Below are 18,554 nucleotides of genomic sequence, written 5' to 3'. Positions count from 1 at the left end.
TGTATTTAAAAACTTTTAAATTAAATTAATGTGGCCATAAGTGAGGTCTCCACTCTATTTACATTTTTCTTTAATCGAACCCAAACTTATTTTTTTTTAAAATCATTATTGATAAAATATGATAATATTTTGAATAACTGAATCCTTTGCGTTATTCATGTTTATAAGGTTTATATGAACTAATTTTTTCTTTTAAATAACCAAAACTAAAGAGATAAAAAAATTACTTTCAAAATATTGTGCGACATAAAAAAAAACCACAAATGATTAAAAATATGTAAATATATTAAATATTTTATTTATAAACTAAATGTGAAAATAATTCTAATGCATTACAATTTTTAATGAAGTGTTGGTATAACTTTAATTCACATAATTCAATATCAGTATTATAATAATAAATTAATTAATTTTTGTACCAATCTCTAACTGTTTTATCACACCATATATACTTTCCTCTGATATTTTTTTCACCTTCTGGTAACAACGCTAAGTAAACCGGAGCAACTGCACCCTCATCAATAGTTAACGGTCCCTTATGACTGGTCATATCAGTGTCAACATAACCTGGGTGGACACTATTTACTATAATATCACTATCACTATTAAATTGTCTTTGTTGTATGATTGTCAATGCACTGACTCCTACTTTTGATACAGCATATGCTCGTGATGGCCAACCAAAGTCTTCATGATTTCCTTGTTTAGCCGATTCTATGAACTGTTGCATAAGAGAATCTAATTTGTCAACAGTTAATTCAGGCGATGATAGAGTTTGCCTTAACTCAATACCTGGAATATTAGATAAATGGCCAGCGGAACTGGAAACGTTTACCACTCTTGCACCTGGCAAGAGTAATGGAAATAAAGCATCACAAACCTTTTGCAATGAAAAATAGTTTACTCGTAAAGTTTCTTCAGCTTGTACACTAAATGGTTCAGTAGCAGCCATTTTAAAAGCAATTGCAGCATTATTAACCAAAACATTGATTCCACTATGATTTTTTTCCAAGTAAGTTTTGAAATTTGATATACTCCCATCGTCGGTAATATCTAGTTGGTAAAATTTAGGCTTAAGGCCTAACGCATTCAATTCCTTCACGGCTTTTTCACCTCTTTGTACGTCTCTAGCCGTAAGATATACATCGCCTTCAAAATGTTGGCATAAAGCTTTAACTATTGCAAAACCAATACCTTTGTTTCCACCAGTAACAATTGCTAGCTTATTTGCCATTTTCAAAGAAATTGAAAAGTATCAACAAAAATCTCGTTAATTTAATATTTTTATTTGAAAGTTAATTAACAAACACAACAATGATGAATAATTATAAACAATTTATTTTGGTACTGATTAGTGATTTCTAATAAACAATAACCATAGGAAACATAGACCTAATGCTACTAGACTGGGTAGAAGGATCATCCGGGTAGGATGCGGGCGGGTGCCGTGGTGTGAGCACGACTATTGTCGTAGCAGTAATACCACTGCGAGAAGTATAAATTATTGTTTAATGAATTGTACAACAATATTTTGTTTTGTCTCTTTTATATTTTCATCTTTGGGGAATCTGAAGACGTCACAATAAATATTTGTGTAAAGATATGTATAACATGCAATCAATTTATAATAAGACTTCATAAAAAAGTACTCACGAGTGGAATTTTCTTGCAATTTTACAATTAAATATTGCATTACAAACCACACTTTCTTTTACCCATTAAAAAAATTGTACGTAAACAAAAGTGAAATTACAAGTTAAATTTTTAATGACCGAAAAATAGCTGTCGACTCAAAACTTGATTTTATCGGCATTGAAAAATTGATTGTCAGTCACGAGCCGCGACATATCGTACAATAATTTTTTAACCGTGCACCATATTTCTTAAACTGGGAACTCAAATGCGCATGATCTGTGATACCAAATGCTATAAATTTATAATATTCGGTGTTACCATAGGGCATAGATTATAGATATATACTAATATCATGTATTAGTATATATCTATGGGTGTTACGGATCTGTTTATCAGCACTGATAACCTATGAACTGATAGTAAAGACTAAAGTCTTAAGAGGTCCGAGGGTCGATAACTTTAATAATAATAGTAAAAAAGAAAAAATTAATTTTACTACAAGGGTTAATATTACCAATTAATTGTAGCACATTTGTTTTAAAATGTCAATTACTTTGAAAACAACCGAAAATTAACTACAATTTAAAGTAATGTCAAACGTCTTTAATTTTTTACTTAATAATTGGTGAATAGATAACTAAATTAATTTGGGATGATTTGTAAAAACATGAAATTTTAGTGAAATGACCCCATGTTTGACCTCTCCGGCATTTGCGACCTGGATGTCCGGGTCCCAATATGATGATGGATTTTGATGACATTTTGAATTTGAAATTTTTTTTTGATTTAAATAGATATCGATTTAAAATTTTTTTTCATAATGGTGTATCAATGCATAATTCGTTTTAGCAAAATAAGATCAAGTTAAGATGTTAAGTGAAAGTCGACCTAAAAATCGAATAAGATCCCATTTAATTAAAACCATCCATTTCAAAAAACAATGAAATTTATTATTATTATTAAACATTGCGACTTTTTATAATTAATACATATCAGATATAGCTTGAAAGAGGAACTAAAAAGGTATTGATTTTACAATACTTAGTCAACTTTTTTAAACTAAATACAGATCTGTGAGGGATATTCACTCTCATACATACCCAATATCTTATTAAAATTATATCTAAGCTGTAAATAATACTATAATGACATATTGAAGTACGTTATCGTATTATTTTCGAATTTTGAGTTTTTTTATTAAGTTGTACTCAAATAGGTGTTCTGTATTGAAATTTATAAAAAAAACTAAAAGTATGCGAAACAATATTTACAATACCTATTATAGTATAATGATAATTTAAACTTCTGTGGCCGCTTTTTCATAGCTCAATATGCAACCAGTTAATCTATAGAGTATAGCGGATAGCCGTGGTTCAGACATACTTCAGTTAACTATAATTTATATCACGGCTTTAGAAGATTTTCTAAGCTCGTGATTTTTAATATACTATTATATGATATTTCATATTTTGTACATGATATAATTGCTTTGTTAAAAATATTATAAACTATACTACGAACTAAGATTTTATCTAGTTCCTATTACCTAGTAATACTAACATAATATAGTGTCAGCTGTTAAGATAGTGGAAGCTATGGAATTACAATGCAATTTTAACAATTTTATATTAAAAATAAACCATGTTATAACCGCATTGAAGCTAAAATGACATGTAAAACTTATAACTCAAGATAAAGTTTAAACTATTCCATAAAATGTACGCAATAAACTTGCTTTATATTTAAGGTAAAAAAAATAAAACGCAAATATTAAATTCAGTTGTTATAATTTTCAAACTATGATTAATAATAAGCAACCGTATAGAATTACAAATAAACCATTATAAATGTAATCCATACATAACATGTTGTAAATAAAAAAAATGGTAAATAGTATACATATAGTAACAATTATATAAGATAAAAAACTGACTATATAACAACAAGACGTATAATGAATAAAGAGATCAAAGTAAATATTCAACAAAAACTATTATTATTTTTGCAGTATTTTTGTGTGGTTAGTTTTATAATCTAGTTAATATTTAATACTTAGTTGTTAAAATTATAAGTAAAATAATCTATTATTGTGTTTTATTTTGTGATTTTCTTAGTTCTTCTTTGAAATAGTTAATAGTCATTTTTAAACCTTCTTTTAAGCCCACCTAAAAACAAGAAATACACAATTTTTTTTTAAATTTATAACTGAAATGTACACAATAATTTCCCAATAATGTATTTTAAAATACATTTTTATATTCAATTTTGTTTCATTCCTATTATTATTTAGATTAATATTATTTGGAGACAATTTATTTTGTTTAGTAGTTTCAGGGTTATTATTAAACATTATACAGTTTTTTTTAAAGTAAATAAGCCAATTCTAAGTAACAAGTTGTTTAATAATTACCTTGGGTTTCCAATTTAAGTAAGTCATTGCTCTAGTGATATCTGGTTTTCTTCTTTGTGGATCATCTTCAACAGCTGATTTTGAAATTATCTGGCTTTCTCCTCCAACCAAATCTTTAATTATCTTTGCAAACTCTAAAATATGTGATTTTTATTTAATAATATTCTGTAACAACAAGTTTTATATAGAACAAAAGCTAAAACCTCACATTAAACAGCTAAAAAATTATTATTAACAACTAAACTTTAAAATATTTTTTAAATACTCAGTTAAGTAAGTTTCTGAACTGCCTTTTTTTAAGATAGAAAAAAACGTGTTAGGGCAAACATTTTCATTCAGTTTTCAAACCACAACTCTTTGTAAAAATTATAATACATAGCAACCACTTAAATAATATAAATTCACACAGATGGCTACTAAATCCCGCTGGAATTCTACAGAAGCTCACAAAGCACTACTTGAAAATATTATATGAAGTCAGTCTTTTTAAACAGCTTTTTTGAGCAAGCTGCCAATTTGATGGGTTGCCAGCATTCTATTCAATCTTCATCAGACATAATTTAAAATATTCATTTAAAATAGTGATAGTAATTATAAAAAAAAATATAAGTTTAAGATAGTCAATTAATCAAAAACTAGTTTTGAATAATTATTAATTTTTTAATTTTTAAAATAGCCAATATATAAAAATAAAATAAATATTATTTAGCTTTATATACAATTTGGAGCAAAATTTTTATGTTTGAAAATTTCCTACAGCGGGGATTAGACTTCAATAAATTTGTATAAAGTGAGGGTGGAGCATCATTTTTGAATAAACGCTTTGCTGCAAAACTGTGTTTGGCAACAACTATTGAATTTTTCTAGTTTTCCTCAATAAATAAGTGTAATAGATTTTTTAAACATAAATGGTAACATGTATTTAATCACTCTTATCCAGTTTAAAATAATGTATTTTTTAAATTTTGATTGATCAAATTTATAATATTTTAATAAAACATAACAAAAATATTTTCAAAAAATGAATAACTAAAAAACGACTATTATTTTCATGTCATGCATTAAATTAATCACAAAAATAAGACCTATGAAAAATAAAAATCATTGTAAAAACGATACCTTCTCAGCTCCACATTGTAGCTAAAAAGTGAAACTTGGTCATATTCAAACTCTTTTAACATTCAGAAATTGTATTTTTATAAAGGAAGTCTAATCCACGTTGTAGAATGTCCTTTTTCAAACAAAAACTGGACTACTTTACACTGTCTGAGTTTTGCCTGTAATGTTTTTGAACAGACTACAAACAGCCCTTTATATAAGAAATATTTATAGTTTATACATCGTAATAATTACCATTAATAGTGTGTTCTGTTGGGTTTCCTAGATTTACAGGTTGCGTGTAATTCGATTCCATTAATGCTATTAGACCATCAACAAGATCTGATACAAATTGAAATGACCGAGTTTGTTTACCACTACCATATACCTACAAAGAATCAATTGTCTTGTAGGCAAACTTAATTGATTGTAAATATTATACTATAGCAGACATGAGTTTTCTTACTGTAATTGGTTCATTGCGAAGGGCTTGTAAAATAAAATTAGACACTACACGTCCATCATTCATATGCATTCGAGGTCCGTGTGTATTAAAAATTCTAGCAACTCTAACGGACACTTTTTCGTGCTTAGCATAAGCATAACTAAGCGTTTCCGACACTCTCTTACCCTCGTCGTAACATGCACGAGGTCCTGTTTCAATATTTGAATTAGTTATTTATAAATAAATACCTAGTTTATGACTAAACCAAATGATTTTACCAATTGGATTAACGTGGCCCCAATAGGTTTCTGGTTGTGGATGGACTTCTGGGTCACCGTAAACTTCAGAAGTACTAGCTATTAAAACTTTAGCACCCACTCGCTTTGCCAATCCTAAAAAAAAATTGTTTAACTTTTCTGTTACTGTAGTGTTTTAATACTTTTTAAAAGTGAAATATTTTAAATAAACAAGTAATAAAAATGCTACTCTTTGTGTGAACTAAATTTCAGATGTTATCATACATTTATAAGCAGACCCGTACTGACTACACCTTTGTGAGGCGCGGGGAAAAAACTAGTTTAGGGAGCTAATTAAAAAAAAAAAAATTTTCACTTCGCACATTACCTGGGGGCTAGGGGTTTTCCTGTGTTTTAACTGATTAGGAGAATGAGGTTTTGATTTATAATAAAATAATATCATCATCATCATGTAGCTTAACGGGCCATGAAGGCCCAACGCTGCCATCATGAGATGGTTTCTTGACGAATTCGCTTCCGGGACGGGTCGTCAATCCGTCGCCGGAGAGGGAAATGGCGGTTCCTTTTTACCGGACGATTGCTCGCCCAGCAAACAGAGCGCCTGTGACCGAGTGTCGAACCGACGACAGTGAGCGCTAACACACTGCCGCCTTACCCACTCGGCCACTCCTCCTCTTTAATAAAATAATATATCAAATATTAATTGTAAGTATTTTATAAAAAAACATTGGATAACTTATAAAAATATTTTGCACCATAATAACATATTTTGTTAATTGTAGCTTGTATTAAAATGTCGTCACAGTAAAAAAAACTGTTATTCTTGTGTTACACATAGTCCGCAGAATATATGAAAAACCATGAACTGAAGTTTAATTTAAGAGGAGAATAATTTTATTAATTCTTGAGAATGATATTTTTTAATTTAATCTTAATATTAAACATTAACATTTCAATTTCTATAAATTTTATTTGACTTTTTATCATTTTTAATAAAATATCGACCTCAAAATAAGTTATACTTAATAATTTATTGGAATTTTATTAATAACATTTTGTTGAGCCTCTACCTTTAGATAACTGTGTATTTTGTTTCCACCACCTCTCCTAGAAAAACAGAGCTTGTGCGAGGTACATAACATGTACCATGTAGCAGCACACCGAAACGCTGGGCCACAGTAGCTAGGGGCGCCGAAAGTGGAGGCACGGACCGCTATTTGACTATGGGGCCAGAGCGCTACGATAAAGCTCCCGGTATCCCAGTGGGTCAGTACGGGCCTAATTATAAGTTGATATAGCAGTTTCATTTTAACTAGTGTTTTTATTTATCATTGTAGTATTGATGTGGACAGATATAATAAGTGTAAAAGTAAGTATAAATCCCTAAAAACAACTGTGTATTCAGTCCTAATATGACGTAGTATGAGATAAATTGAATATTACACACCTAACATATTAATTGTTCCGATGGTGTTGGTTTTTATAGTTTTGACAGGATTGAACATGTAATGTGGAGGCGATGCTGGAGAAGCTAAATGATATATTTCATCAACTTCTACGAACAATGGGTTAACGATATCTTGATGTATTAATTCAAAATTAGCATGACCAATCCAATGTTCAACGTTTGCTTTGACTCCGGTAAAAAAATTATCAACCACAGTAATATCATGACCAGCTTTCATTAATTGATCAACCAAATGGGAACCAACAAAACCTGCTCCACCAGTTACCTAAAAAGAAATATTACAATCATTTTGACATCAATATTTTTATATCATTTTTAAATTATACCAGTATACGTTTCTTAAAACGATAATTCAAATATTTAACATTTGGATATGGCTTTTTGATACGTTCATCAAATCCTCGCATCTTTTCTCCAAGTTTTTCAATTTTTATTTGTGCCAAAGCTAATTCTCTCGTCAACTTTTCAATAAGATTTGTCTGTGGTTCAAGTACCTCAAATTCATTGTATCTAAGATTTTTCTTGTCATTTGATTGAAATCTATTTTTGAGTACATCATGTGATGTATACAATAGGCAATAAAAAAAACCTACATAATAAATTAAAATCAGTTTGAATTGTAAAATATAAATTTTATTTTATTTTGGCTTGGTGAAAGGTGTTGATTTTCAATGTTGCAAACATTATTTCAGGAAAGGTGGCAAACATTTATTATCTAGTCAAGGAAGGCTATGCTTCTGCTTTATTTATTGTTTGATCATAGGAATATTGGAAGTGATAGAATTATAAGAATTAAGAATATAGAATAATAGAATTATTAAAAGTATAGTGTATCGTACCGGATAACAAATTTGTCCAAGGATATTACATACGAATATTTTTAAATAATATTTCAAAAATATTATACTGCAGGAAAGATATGAGCACATATATTTTTGAAGTTCTAACCTCAAGTCAACGAGCTGTACTTATTTAATTGATAATTAGTTAGAATTAAAAAAAAATTCAAAATGAAAATTGTATAATTTTTTGTACATAATTACATAGTAAATTTAATGACATAATATGGTTGTGCTCATCATTGATCCATTAATAAATAATAATATAAATAGTTTACAAACACTCATATCAAATTTAAAAACGGACTATAAAAATATTGTCGTTTTTTAAAAATACATTACATTTTAACACAGTTTTATCACTACCATTTATAGCAGTAAGATCAACACCTAGTTTAATAAGCTTACCGCACGTTAATACTCCACTGATGGTTAATACGAAACAAATATTTTTACGGATGATCAACATTTGATGTGCTTGAATTAGACCCAACAGGAAGTTAACTATTTAGTCGGTCTACTTAAAATCAAATTTGAATACGCCCTCATTATTGAAAAATTCTTGTGTTGCAATAAATATTTATATATATGTATAGAAAATACTATGATAAATTTATGTTGAGATTTAAAAAAATAACAATTGGTATAAAATTAAAATACAATAACATGAATAAATGTATTATTATTTACCTATACAGTTATAATTCAGAGTACCTGTTATCACGTCTTCTTTTATTTAATGAAAAAGACCGAAAACAACGTTTTAACTCGCCGCCAGATCAGCTGATATATTATTCCACTGAATTTCACTGATAATGGGTATTAGCAGAAATCTGAAATAGATAATATTATAAATTGAAATAGTCAAGTGTCGGTACTCGGTAGTTAGTAGTTACCATAATATAATTATCGTGATTTTTTAAGTACGTGAGAAATGTGATTTACGTGTTCCTTTAAATAAACATATGTGCAAACGACCTTTCCCGAGTGTTCGTTTAAGTAAATAAATATGTTATGTTTGTTATAGTTCAGTAATCAAGTAATAAGTTGAAAATGTTTAACACAAATATGAAATTCTTACCTAATATTATACATGTACACTGTGCTACGTACAGCTTCTTAGCAGGTGCACATTAAAATATTGTTTACATATGATTCTATTGAGTTATAATCCATTGATGTCATGTATGACTGATGTCCCACAATCGACGACTTGCAAGTCCTTAATTCGACGTAAGTATAATATGTGTTAAGCTGCGTCCACACTGCCACGCAAAACATTACCGAACATGTTTGGTACTCTGTGTGAAACATCAAATACCAATGAAATGTTTGTGAAGCGTACATAACCACGCGCACCAAAACCCATGTAATTGACAAACGTTTGTGAACATTTTGCGCGGCAGTGTGAACCTGACTTAAGAGGTCTTGAATTAACCGCATGCCTAAGAGGAGCCCAACCAACTGCACCCATAACCAAGATATCAACAATAAGCATTTCCACGCCTCTTAAACTGTTTTTTTCCAGACGCTAAATACCCATGTATATGTCACGCTCGGGGGTAACCGAGAGCGGCGGCAATACGTTTGAAGTATTACTCGCCGACCTCGCAGACTTTTGAACATCACATAATTTGTAATTTTTTTTTGTTATTTTCATATTAAATATACTTCTGTCTATGTAGAAAAAACATTAATTTATATAATTACCCTATAATAATAAAAAAAGGGAGGATCCATAATATAATACACAAGTACCAACACATATTTTAATAAAATAACTAAAAATATTGATAAGTACAAAGCTGTTGTATTATTTACAGCGCATGAAAGGTTAAATGAAATTAAAGTAATTCTGACATTACTGTTTTAGTTTTGCTAATTCTTATTTGTGTAAACTAAAATTGTATATGGTATTTAAATTTTTATTTACTTTGTATAACTATTATTTTTTTTACAGCGATGTAAATAATTTGTTCTTTAATAGTAATATTTGATTACAGAAAATGGCGTTAAACTATGTCAAAGTCCGTCTTTGGTTAAACTCCATGGCAAAAAAAGCATAATTACTAGTCATCCCAAACCCTGGAAGAAGAACCTTTATTCCAATGAAGGTTACCCAGATAATTACACCGATAAATCATTCCTAGAAGAACTAAAAAAAAACCTTCATGTACGAAAGCTTACACTTTTTGAGGCGATTCTCGGTGCTGGTTTAATAACCCAAAGATTGTGTATTGTGGTAATATTTGCTCTATCTTTTTATGCGTTGAACAGTAATATAACTTTACCGTTGTTGTTGTTAATTTCGCCCACAAGCTTCAATTTGATCGTTTACCTTGTTCTCTATGAAAACCAAAAGGTCTTTCCATTTTCACTGATCAAGTCGACGTTTGCATTTGTTGTGTCTGGTTACATTCTATCGCCAGTATTGAAAACATTAACAGAAACTATAAGCACTGACACAATATATGCCACAACAACATTGATGATGTGTGTGCACTTAATATTTTTTGACTATGGAGTATCTGCTGTTATAGTATCAACGTCTCTATCAATGAATGCTGCTTTGTTTGGATCTATATGTCTGTGTTCAAGATTACCAACAGCATTTCATGTTTTTGTTTTTATCACATTAGCAGTACAGTGTTTTGCAGTATCCCCGATACTTTTATCTCCGCTGAAGTCTTCTATAACGCTGTTGTTATCGTTTGTGGTCATCACATTCATAATGTGTATCAAAGCATCATTGCTCCTGAGCTGGTTATTTTTAGGTACTATCGTGTTCATTAACCTAATATGTCCATATTATTTTGTCAAGTGGTATACATTTAAGGACAACATTTATGGACCATGGGATGAAGCTATTGTGCAAAATATTAAAATTAAGGATTTATGACTGTGCGACTGAAACACTGGAGTATCAATAATTTCAACAAACATTTCTATTGAAATACCATTTTGAATTTTCAATAAAGCATGCAGACCAAATATGAAGTTACCAAACTATTTAATAAGTATTTTATCGCGAATAGTTTCATATCAAACGATCTGTTTATTTTTAAATGTTGAAAATCTAAGGTGAATTTACAAGTTTTATGTATACATATTTTTTTTTTATACATTTTATCAACATTAATTTATTAATTGAATTATGGATTTTATATTAACTAGGTAGTGTAGTGTTTTTTTATTTGTAACTTATTATTAAAAGTTCATTAAGTTGATCCTTGATGAAATTATTACACTGCACACTAAGTAATAATATTTGTAAATGTTGTGTATAGTGCAAGTCCAATTACTTAACTCTTTTTGGTACTTATCGCAGAGTGAATTTATGACTTAGTTGCATAATATTAATATATATTATATAATTATTATAATTTATCATAAATTACAATATGAAAATTTTTTTTATTTTGTTTGCTAATTAAAGAAAATTATAACTGCATGTTACAAATATTATTATTAAGATGTTAAATTTTTTACTATGGATAGAATGTGTTCCTTTTATTTTAATTTAATAGTTGTGTTCACCTTGATTGTTATGTAACAAACTATTCCTATTATAAGTATAATATGTATAATTAACTTATTTTATGTTTATAAGCATAATATCTGATTTGAATATTCATAACTACAATATGAATGTATTTCCTCATTAAAACTAGCGTATTTAGAAAATAAGCAGATTAGTATATTTTGTTATTGTTTTTTATATCATTGTCTACTTTAAAATAAAAATGTCATTTAAATAATAATGATTTTGATACAAAAATTGTGCATCAACTAAAAAGTTGACCAGAATTCTGGAGAAATTCGGTTTTAAACTTATTAATAAGTATCAATGGTATTGTGTTATTGTTTAAGAGGGCGTCGCACCGGTGATTTTTAGTGGTAAAAATATGTTTAAGCAGACTGAAAATAACTCGCTTAATTTTGATTTTAGAGTATAAGCACCCATTATAAAATTAAAAGAGAACAATATTCCGGACTATTATACATTTTTTAAGTAGATTTATTCACAAACTGTTTTATAAAACTGGTTTTTGCAAATTTCTATCATGGTTAATTAAATGGATCATCCTATATACAGTTTAGGCCATGACTAAATACACAGGCATGACCGCTAGATAATACTGCTCAGGATAATTGGCCCAGATTTGAAAAAAGAAGTATATCACAGTGTTAATTTCTCATTATATTATAAAATTTTCCACGACTAGGGCAAAAAAACGCATGCAAATGCGCAAAAATTGGAAAAGTTTATGATTTAGCAATCATGCCTGTTTATTCAGTTATGTGCTTTCTTCAAATTGTTTATTGTAATATTGTCTATATAATTTATGTTATCTATGGTACAGCTTAACAATTTAATAAGAGGTCAATATTAATTGCAGAATTTTGTTTCCAACATAAAAACACAAGTTTCAAGGATAAATTTCAGAAAGAGATGTCAGATATGTAAATGTTAAATAAATGTGTAGTCCAATTTATTTTTGGATTTATACTACCAGGGCCTGCTTATGGGGGTTACAAGCTGGCACCAGTTTCTAACTGGGTGCGAAGTATTAAACAAGTGAGGGGTAGCGTAAAATTTGACTTAAGGATTTAATATAATATAGGCCAAGAGCGAGACTATTGTTTACTACAGCTCTGTATTCAATACAAATCAAAACAATTACTAAAGTAACAAACTGCATTTTATATTTAATTATTAGATTTGAATACTTAAATCATTGGTTTTATTTTATTACTACAAAATATTAGATACTAGAAGAAGGAAAATATGGCTTTTTATGATGGTGTTCGGGCGGATAAAAGTAATCGTAGGTCTTTTCTAGACCAAGAACAGTAGCTGCCAAACCAAAACCAATTGTTATTCCACGTTTGCCACGGAACCAACATTTGAAATATTGTGCATAAACACTCCCTTGATTAGGAGGATACCTCCATACTTCGTTCCTACAAAAATATATACTTAAAACAATAAAATAGATGATAATTATAGGTAGTACCTCAGCCAAGGATCTTTTAAACCATCAACCGCTAGAATATCCTTAACCTTCATAAGTTCAGGCACATTTTCAACTTTATAAATTCTGTAATCTGGTATTTCAGGACCGTGATGACCCCCTCCCATATCTAAAATTAAAATTCATATATAAAAATAAAATAATAAATTATACAAATACTATTGAAATTATATACATACTTGATGTGCTTAATTAGAAGTCCGAAAGTAAAAATTAATATTACTCGAAAGTCAAAGCTGAGGATTGAGGAATGACATTGTAGACTGACGACTGTAGACTGTAGTCTTTATCTGTTATCACTTATCATATGATATTTTGATAATCTCTTAGTAAAAAATGTGGGGTTGCTACAGTTACCACGAATGTTGCATGCCACGACTTGTAGTTACTCCGACATTGCTTTATCAGTCATTTGCCACGAATATAATCTACTTCGAATATACAATTACTACGATTAGACGGTTAGCCCGAATTTAACATACCCGACATCGTAAAGTAATTAAATGAATCATACAACAGTTAACCCGATATTGTGATACCACGAAAGTATTTTACTTCGACTATACATGATAAGAATACTTGACCACCGGGCATAATGAATTTAATATGTTATATTACATTATATTAAATTCATTAATTACGTTTTATAGTATATTCTTTAATATCAATTGCACATTTTAATATACAATATTTTTTTTAATTATTGGGTAAAACCCTTTGGCAACAAAGGCCATTGTAAGGGTTTTATTAAAATAGTTGATATACATAATTGAATACAGTAGACTATACATTTAAAATAAAAAAGTTAGAAAAATAAGATAAGAATTTTATAAACTATTTTTATAATAAATAATTATATAAATCTGATTGTAATGTAATATAATTTAGAAGGTAGGTGATTGCTTCAAATTGAGGCCCAAGGGTTTCAGATAGATTTTCGAATATATTATTGTTAATTCGTTGTGACTGGTATTATAAACAATTATTTTTAGGTTTTAGAGTCACTTAAAATGGACAATAACTTACAATATTATAAAATAATTGTAACAATATAAAAGTTGGTTTTTAATTACGATTAATATGTGAAAACAAATTGGTATTATAAAAAAGTAATAATATTGAACCAGTGTTTCAATTTTAAATCAACTGTATGTCTGTGTAGAGTATAGATTATACCTTTTTTAATGACATTTTTTATATGCATATTCATTAAAACAGAGGTATTTAAAAAACTAAATATTACTTAATTTTATCTTATCATATTATTTTTAAGTTGTAAATTAAAAACATTTATATTATGCTGTTAAATTTCTTGACTTTTGGAGTTATGTTTTTGTTTATCAAAGGTGATACAAACAATAAAACTATTTCTTGTTGCTTTCATCTTCTACTACATCAATGTTGTATATCAAACATTTGTTTAACACCTCTCTAAACATTTTTTGTAGAATCGTCTCAGATATTATTACAATTTTTATTTTGTATTTCTATTAACTTTTGGCTTCAGTGTTTGTAAAAATAAATAAATATAAACTAGGCACTATATAGCAACGTAATGGATTAAGGGACACCAGAAAGGACCATGGCCCATAAGACATGAAAATGTCAAAAAAGAAATGGGGTTGAAGATGAGGTGGGTATGGGAAAGGGGTGGAATTAGCTATGGCAAATAACCGAAAAAAAGCGTAACCAAAAAAGCGTTACCACACGGAGATGGGTTGGAGGTGGAAATAGGGGTAGGAGATAAGGGGTGGGGGTTGAGGTTGGGGTTGGGGACAGGAGATATGGGTGGAAGATAGGGGTGAGTCATAGGGACGGGTAAGATATCGGAGCTATGTTGTACGTTCAACGTTCAAATTAGAACTAAATAATAAAGTCAAAACAGTTTAATTCTCTATGTTAAGTTATTTTTGGCCAGATAATAAACACTACAATTTTAGCCAGAAACATGATTGTACATATTTTTTTAATCTCCTTGGCTTATGCTGTAACTGGAAGCTCCATGTAATTTTTTTTTTTTTAATTATAATTCCACAACTAATCTAAATTTTTTTCGATGTATAGGGAAACACTTTATCAATGGGTTGGCCTTTTTTAATTTCTTTGATATTTATACTTAATATTTTTTTATAAAAAACATGCTGCGGTCCCCTTAATGTTATTTTAACTTTGAGTTACTTCTTGCTGAACAATTTTAAACTTGTTTTTACTCAGATTATATTATTTATAGTTTTATATAAATTAGTTGTTGGGTCATGTCAGTGTAAACGGAATTTAAGGTCCATATAATGTTTATCAATGTAAATGTCCTATAAAATAGCGAAATCATAACATTAAGATTTTTTGATAAGTCATGTCGATGTAACAGGAATTCGAGGTAAATGTAATTCGAAGCAATAATTAAAAATGGAACTTTGATGTAACTGTAAATCGTGGCATAAAAAATAAAAGCGAAAACATATTTTCGTTGTAAATGTATTCGTGCCAATTGTCGTCGAAGCAATTGTCATTCGTAACAAAAATGTCGGAGTAACATAACATCGTAGCACGCAACATTCGTGGTAACTGTGTTATCCCAAAAATGTGAATTCATTAAAAACCAGAGATCTATAAAGAAAGTTTCTTCTGCTGGTCTATGTTAAAACCAGCAGGATTTGATTGTACATGGAAGAAAAAAAGTAACATTAATAATTGATAACGAAATCATTATTAACATACACAGACTTCTATACTAACAATCAACAGTTAAGTGTTAACACATATTTACATTAGGCGTGAACCTGAATAAACTATAAACATTAAACTGAACATCAATTCATACCTATTTCAATTTTTTTTTGTACAGTGCTTCTAATTTATTATAAACATTTTAAATTATGAGTTCAGAAAAAATTGATTATCCCAAAGCATCCAGTAAGTTTTATCTGTCTAATAACCTGTTAGCTTAAATTGTATGTATTAATATAATTATTCATGTAAAAATATTAAAAATATTTATTTACGATGTTGTAAAAAGTTTTTTTACATTCTTAACACCATTATATACTTTCATCAATTTCTAAATCCATTATACAGTATTTAATTTATTTTCATTTTTAATAATTTAATAGCTACACAAAACAATTATATTTGTCCACTTGTACATATTTGAATTTACCTAATTTATAAATATTTTATTTTTGCAGAATTAATCAGTGATGCTGGGGTAATCATTTATATTGGAGGATTTTTTTTAGTAATTTCATTTTTAAGGTATTTACGTCTACAGCTTCTATTGTTTCATATTATTTATTTATTTATTAATAATTATGTTTAGCCCTTATTGGTTGGAATCATATGATGAGGCTTTTATAAATTTTAAACATATGGGCCTATGGACCTATTGCTTTGATCATTTCCGATACCCTCACTATCAATTTGACAAACTTTTTGATGGCTGTAATACAGTGTTCAGTGAAGAATATTATGTCATTCGTGAGTGGCTTTTACCAGGTAAGACTCAAACAAGTTTTTAGTTAATGTATTTTTTCTACTCGCTAAACTAATAACTTTTCTGTTTATTTGTTTAGGCTGGCTTTTGTTTTTAGAATTATGTATGACTCTAGCATTATTGCTGTCTCTTGGAACTTTATCAATTATAGCTGCTATTTTAACTCGTTATCCACAACGCCTCGTCCTGAAATATGAATACATGCTTTCTGCTGCGTGTTTCTTGGCCACTGCTATTTCTGGTTTGTAATATCATCTATTACAAAAGACTAATCAAATACTATATTTTAAATTTAATATTTTGTATAATCTTTAGCGTTCCTTATATTTTTGACGGTTATTTTATTTCCTTTTAATTGCTGGAGACGTGATTGGCTTATGTATCCCATGTTTAATCATTTATCATGGTCATATTACATTGCAATTGTATCAGGTATATTGCATATGTATGGTGCTTGGTATTTGTATAAGGTCAGTAGAGAAAATATTAGTTTTCTTTTCCGATATAGCTGTAATAAATATTAAATAATGGAGTAATATATGTTTATCTAGGAAGCACGCAATTCATATGACAAAAGGAGGGAAAGCAAAAATTTAGTAATGCAAATGTATCCACCACATGAGCGTAATTTTTATGAACAATAACTTTACAACAATCAATACATTCTAATAAAATGTACAACAATCCTATACTATCCGTCCATATTGTTGAATGTTGATTCTCATTTATTTTTGTATTATTATTGTGCTTAAACTATGCACCCCATAAAAAACTATTTTAGGTATTTTATAACTTTATAACTATTTAATTTTGTTCAAATGACATAGAGTTCAAAGATAACTCGTTTATTTAATAATTTTATTTGTGTATCTTTTTATATTATTTATATTTGCACATAAATTTGTTTAAAGATGACATATTATTATGTTAAAGAAAATCATTTATTTAAGTATTTAATTATGATTTTTATTATATATATATATATATATTCTTTATTTTATTAGAAAACCCCACACAACTGATATTTTATATTTTTGATAACCTTTTTCTTACAAATTAAGTACAATTAGTACAACACATACACAATATACACAAATACTCAGTTTTGTAACATCAATTCATTTGTGAATATATTTTATAATTATTGTAAAATGTGTTTTTAAAGATAAAAATAACTTAATAAAAGATAACTACTTTAAAAAAAAATCTATTCATTTCAAATCAAACGTAGGTTACAACTTTACTAATAAGTCTACTCAGCTAAGTAATATATTGTATAAGACATTTATATTGCATGTAAATAAATCACATATTTCAACAAAAATATAAACGTTCCAATGTGTCAGTTATCTTTATCATCGTCATACTTCACTCTTCTATTCGCAATAGAATCACACTTCACATAATCCATAATAGTAGAAATATTTTAAGATAATATAAATAATAAACTTTGTAATAACTAATATATTAAAATAAAAATTATGTGCTCATTTGTAACAGCAACTTGTGAGTAAAATTTAGTTTGAAGATATAATAAAAGATGAAACTTATTTGTATAAATTTTTTATTTTTTATACAATAACTAATAATTTATAGTTTTAATAATTCATATAAATCAATTTGCATTTAAAAAAGTCTAACAATCAAAACAAATTCAAAAATTGAGAGATTAATAAAATAATACAAAATAATAATATACTATAATTAGTTTACAAAAAAAAAATGTTATATATGTATATATATATATAATAATATATGCTATATAATTACAAAAAAAAACCATGGAGAACATAAAAAAAGTTTAAAATTAATAAACTGTTACTGATATCATACAGTATTATACAACAGAATACCCGATTAATGAACTACGTTTTTA

At 28.2% G+C, this 18,554-nt stretch overlaps 5 protein-coding genes across 7 annotated transcripts; 2 read left to right on the top strand and 3 right to left on the bottom strand.

The window, feature by feature from the left end:
• Positions 1–267: 267 nt before the first annotated feature.
• On the bottom strand, positions 268–1,424 carry LOC126836026 (carbonyl reductase [NADPH] 1-like). Its single transcript, XM_050568979.1, has one exon. It carries the CDS (start codon positions 1,232–1,234, stop codon positions 407–409), a length of 828 nt encoding a protein of 275 aa, XP_050424936.1. The 5' UTR covers positions 1,235–1,424; the 3' UTR covers positions 268–406.
• Positions 1,425–3,505: 2,081 nt separating this feature from the next.
• On the bottom strand, positions 3,506–8,867 carry LOC126836024 (UDP-glucuronic acid decarboxylase 1). 3 transcript variants are annotated; one of them, XM_050568976.1, is made up of 8 exons: positions 8,561–8,866; positions 7,640–7,902; positions 7,293–7,578; positions 5,867–5,980; positions 5,610–5,797; positions 5,399–5,531; positions 4,046–4,179; positions 3,506–3,800 (listed from the first exon to the last, which is right to left on the bottom strand). In XM_050568976.1, exons 1-8 carry the CDS (start codon positions 8,619–8,621, stop codon positions 3,720–3,722), a joined length of 1,260 nt encoding a protein of 419 aa, XP_050424933.1. In that variant the 5' UTR covers positions 8,622–8,866; the 3' UTR covers positions 3,506–3,719. The 3 variants fall into 3 exon arrangements, 2 of the variants coding, with proteins under 2 accessions (XP_050424933.1, XP_050424934.1); XR_007685267.1 differs by lacking the exon at positions 3,506–3,800 and adding an exon at positions 5,165–5,322 and having other exon boundaries at positions 4,057–4,179; positions 8,561–8,867; XM_050568977.1 differs by lacking the exon at positions 7,640–7,902 and having other exon boundaries at positions 8,561–8,865.
• Positions 8,868–9,005: 138 nt separating this feature from the next.
• On the top strand, positions 9,006–11,808 carry LOC126836025 (phosphatidylinositol N-acetylglucosaminyltransferase subunit C). The gene is made up of 2 exons (XM_050568978.1): positions 9,006–9,385; positions 10,156–11,808. Exons 1-2 carry the CDS (start codon positions 9,304–9,306, stop codon positions 11,049–11,051), a joined length of 978 nt encoding a protein of 325 aa, XP_050424935.1. The 5' UTR covers positions 9,006–9,303; the 3' UTR covers positions 11,052–11,808.
• Positions 11,809–12,837: 1,029 nt separating this feature from the next.
• On the bottom strand, positions 12,838–13,507 carry LOC126836028 (NADH dehydrogenase [ubiquinone] 1 beta subcomplex subunit 3). Its single transcript, XM_050568982.1, has 3 exons — positions 13,368–13,507; positions 13,171–13,297; positions 12,838–13,117 (listed from the first exon to the last, which is right to left on the bottom strand). Exons 2-3 carry the CDS (start codon positions 13,293–13,295, stop codon positions 12,919–12,921), a joined length of 324 nt encoding a protein of 107 aa, XP_050424939.1. The 5' UTR covers positions 13,296–13,297; positions 13,368–13,507; the 3' UTR covers positions 12,838–12,918.
• Positions 13,508–15,898: 2,391 nt separating this feature from the next.
• Positions 15,899–17,521, top strand: LOC126836027 (uncharacterized). Its single transcript, XM_050568980.1, has 6 exons — positions 15,899–16,101; positions 16,374–16,440; positions 16,505–16,680; positions 16,758–16,919; positions 16,994–17,148; positions 17,230–17,521. The coding sequence occupies exons 1-6, from the start codon at positions 16,065–16,067 to the stop codon at positions 17,320–17,322; spliced, it is 690 nt and encodes a 229-aa protein (XP_050424937.1). The 5' UTR covers positions 15,899–16,064; the 3' UTR covers positions 17,323–17,521.
• The last annotated feature ends 1,033 nt before the right edge of the window (positions 17,522–18,554 follow it).

Source organism: Adelges cooleyi, unplaced genomic scaffold, assembly GCF_023614345.1.
Source record: "Adelges cooleyi isolate 19-005CV unplaced genomic scaffold, UGA_ACOO_1.1 ACOO_flye_CR_arks_rails_tigmint_CR_PRNA_23, whole genome shotgun sequence".
Taxonomy (NCBI): Eukaryota; Metazoa; Arthropoda; class Insecta; order Hemiptera; family Adelgidae; genus Adelges; species Adelges cooleyi.
Note: the sequence above shows the minus strand (reverse complement) of the source record. Positions and strands in the feature narration are given on the sequence as shown.

What these genes read in the sequence shown, in the direction of transcription:
- LOC126836026 (XM_050568979.1), bottom strand. Translation starts at nt 1,234, where the DNA reads ATGGCAAATAAGCTAGCAATTGTTACTGGTGGAAACAAAGGTATTGGT.
- LOC126836024 (XM_050568976.1), bottom strand. Translation starts at nt 8,621, where the DNA reads ATGTTGATCATCCGTAAAAATATTTGTTTCGTATTAACCATCAGTGGA. An exon ending in TTCGCAATGAACCAATTACA is followed by an intron (nt 5,532 to 5,609) that starts GTAAGAAAACTC and finishes GATTCTTTGTAG; the next exon opens with GTATATGGTAGTGGTAAACA. An exon ending in ACTTAAATTGGAAACCCAAG is followed by an intron (nt 3,801 to 4,045) that starts GTAATTATTAAA and finishes TCTTGTTTTTAG; the next exon opens with GTGGGCTTAAAAGAAGGTTT.
- LOC126836025 (XM_050568978.1), top strand. Translation starts at nt 9,304, where the DNA reads ATGATTCTATTGAGTTATAATCCATTGATGTCATGTATGACTGATGTC. An exon ending in TTGCAAGTCCTTAATTCGAC is followed by an intron (nt 9,386 to 10,155) that starts GTAAGTATAATA and finishes ATTTGATTACAG; the next exon opens with AAAATGGCGTTAAACTATGT.
- LOC126836028 (XM_050568982.1), bottom strand. Translation starts at nt 13,295, where the DNA reads ATGGGAGGGGGTCATCACGGTCCTGAAATACCAGATTACAGAATTTAT. An exon ending in TTAAAAGATCCTTGGCTGAG is followed by an intron (nt 13,118 to 13,170) that starts GTACTACCTATA and finishes ATATTTTTGTAG; the next exon opens with GAACGAAGTATGGAGGTATC.
- LOC126836027 (XM_050568980.1), top strand. Translation starts at nt 16,065, where the DNA reads ATGAGTTCAGAAAAAATTGATTATCCCAAAGCATCCA. An exon ending in TTAGTAATTTCATTTTTAAG is followed by an intron (nt 16,441 to 16,504) that starts GTATTTACGTCT and finishes AATTATGTTTAG; the next exon opens with CCCTTATTGGTTGGAATCAT. An exon ending in CTTGGCCACTGCTATTTCTG is followed by an intron (nt 16,920 to 16,993) that starts GTTTGTAATATC and finishes TATAATCTTTAG; the next exon opens with CGTTCCTTATATTTTTGACG.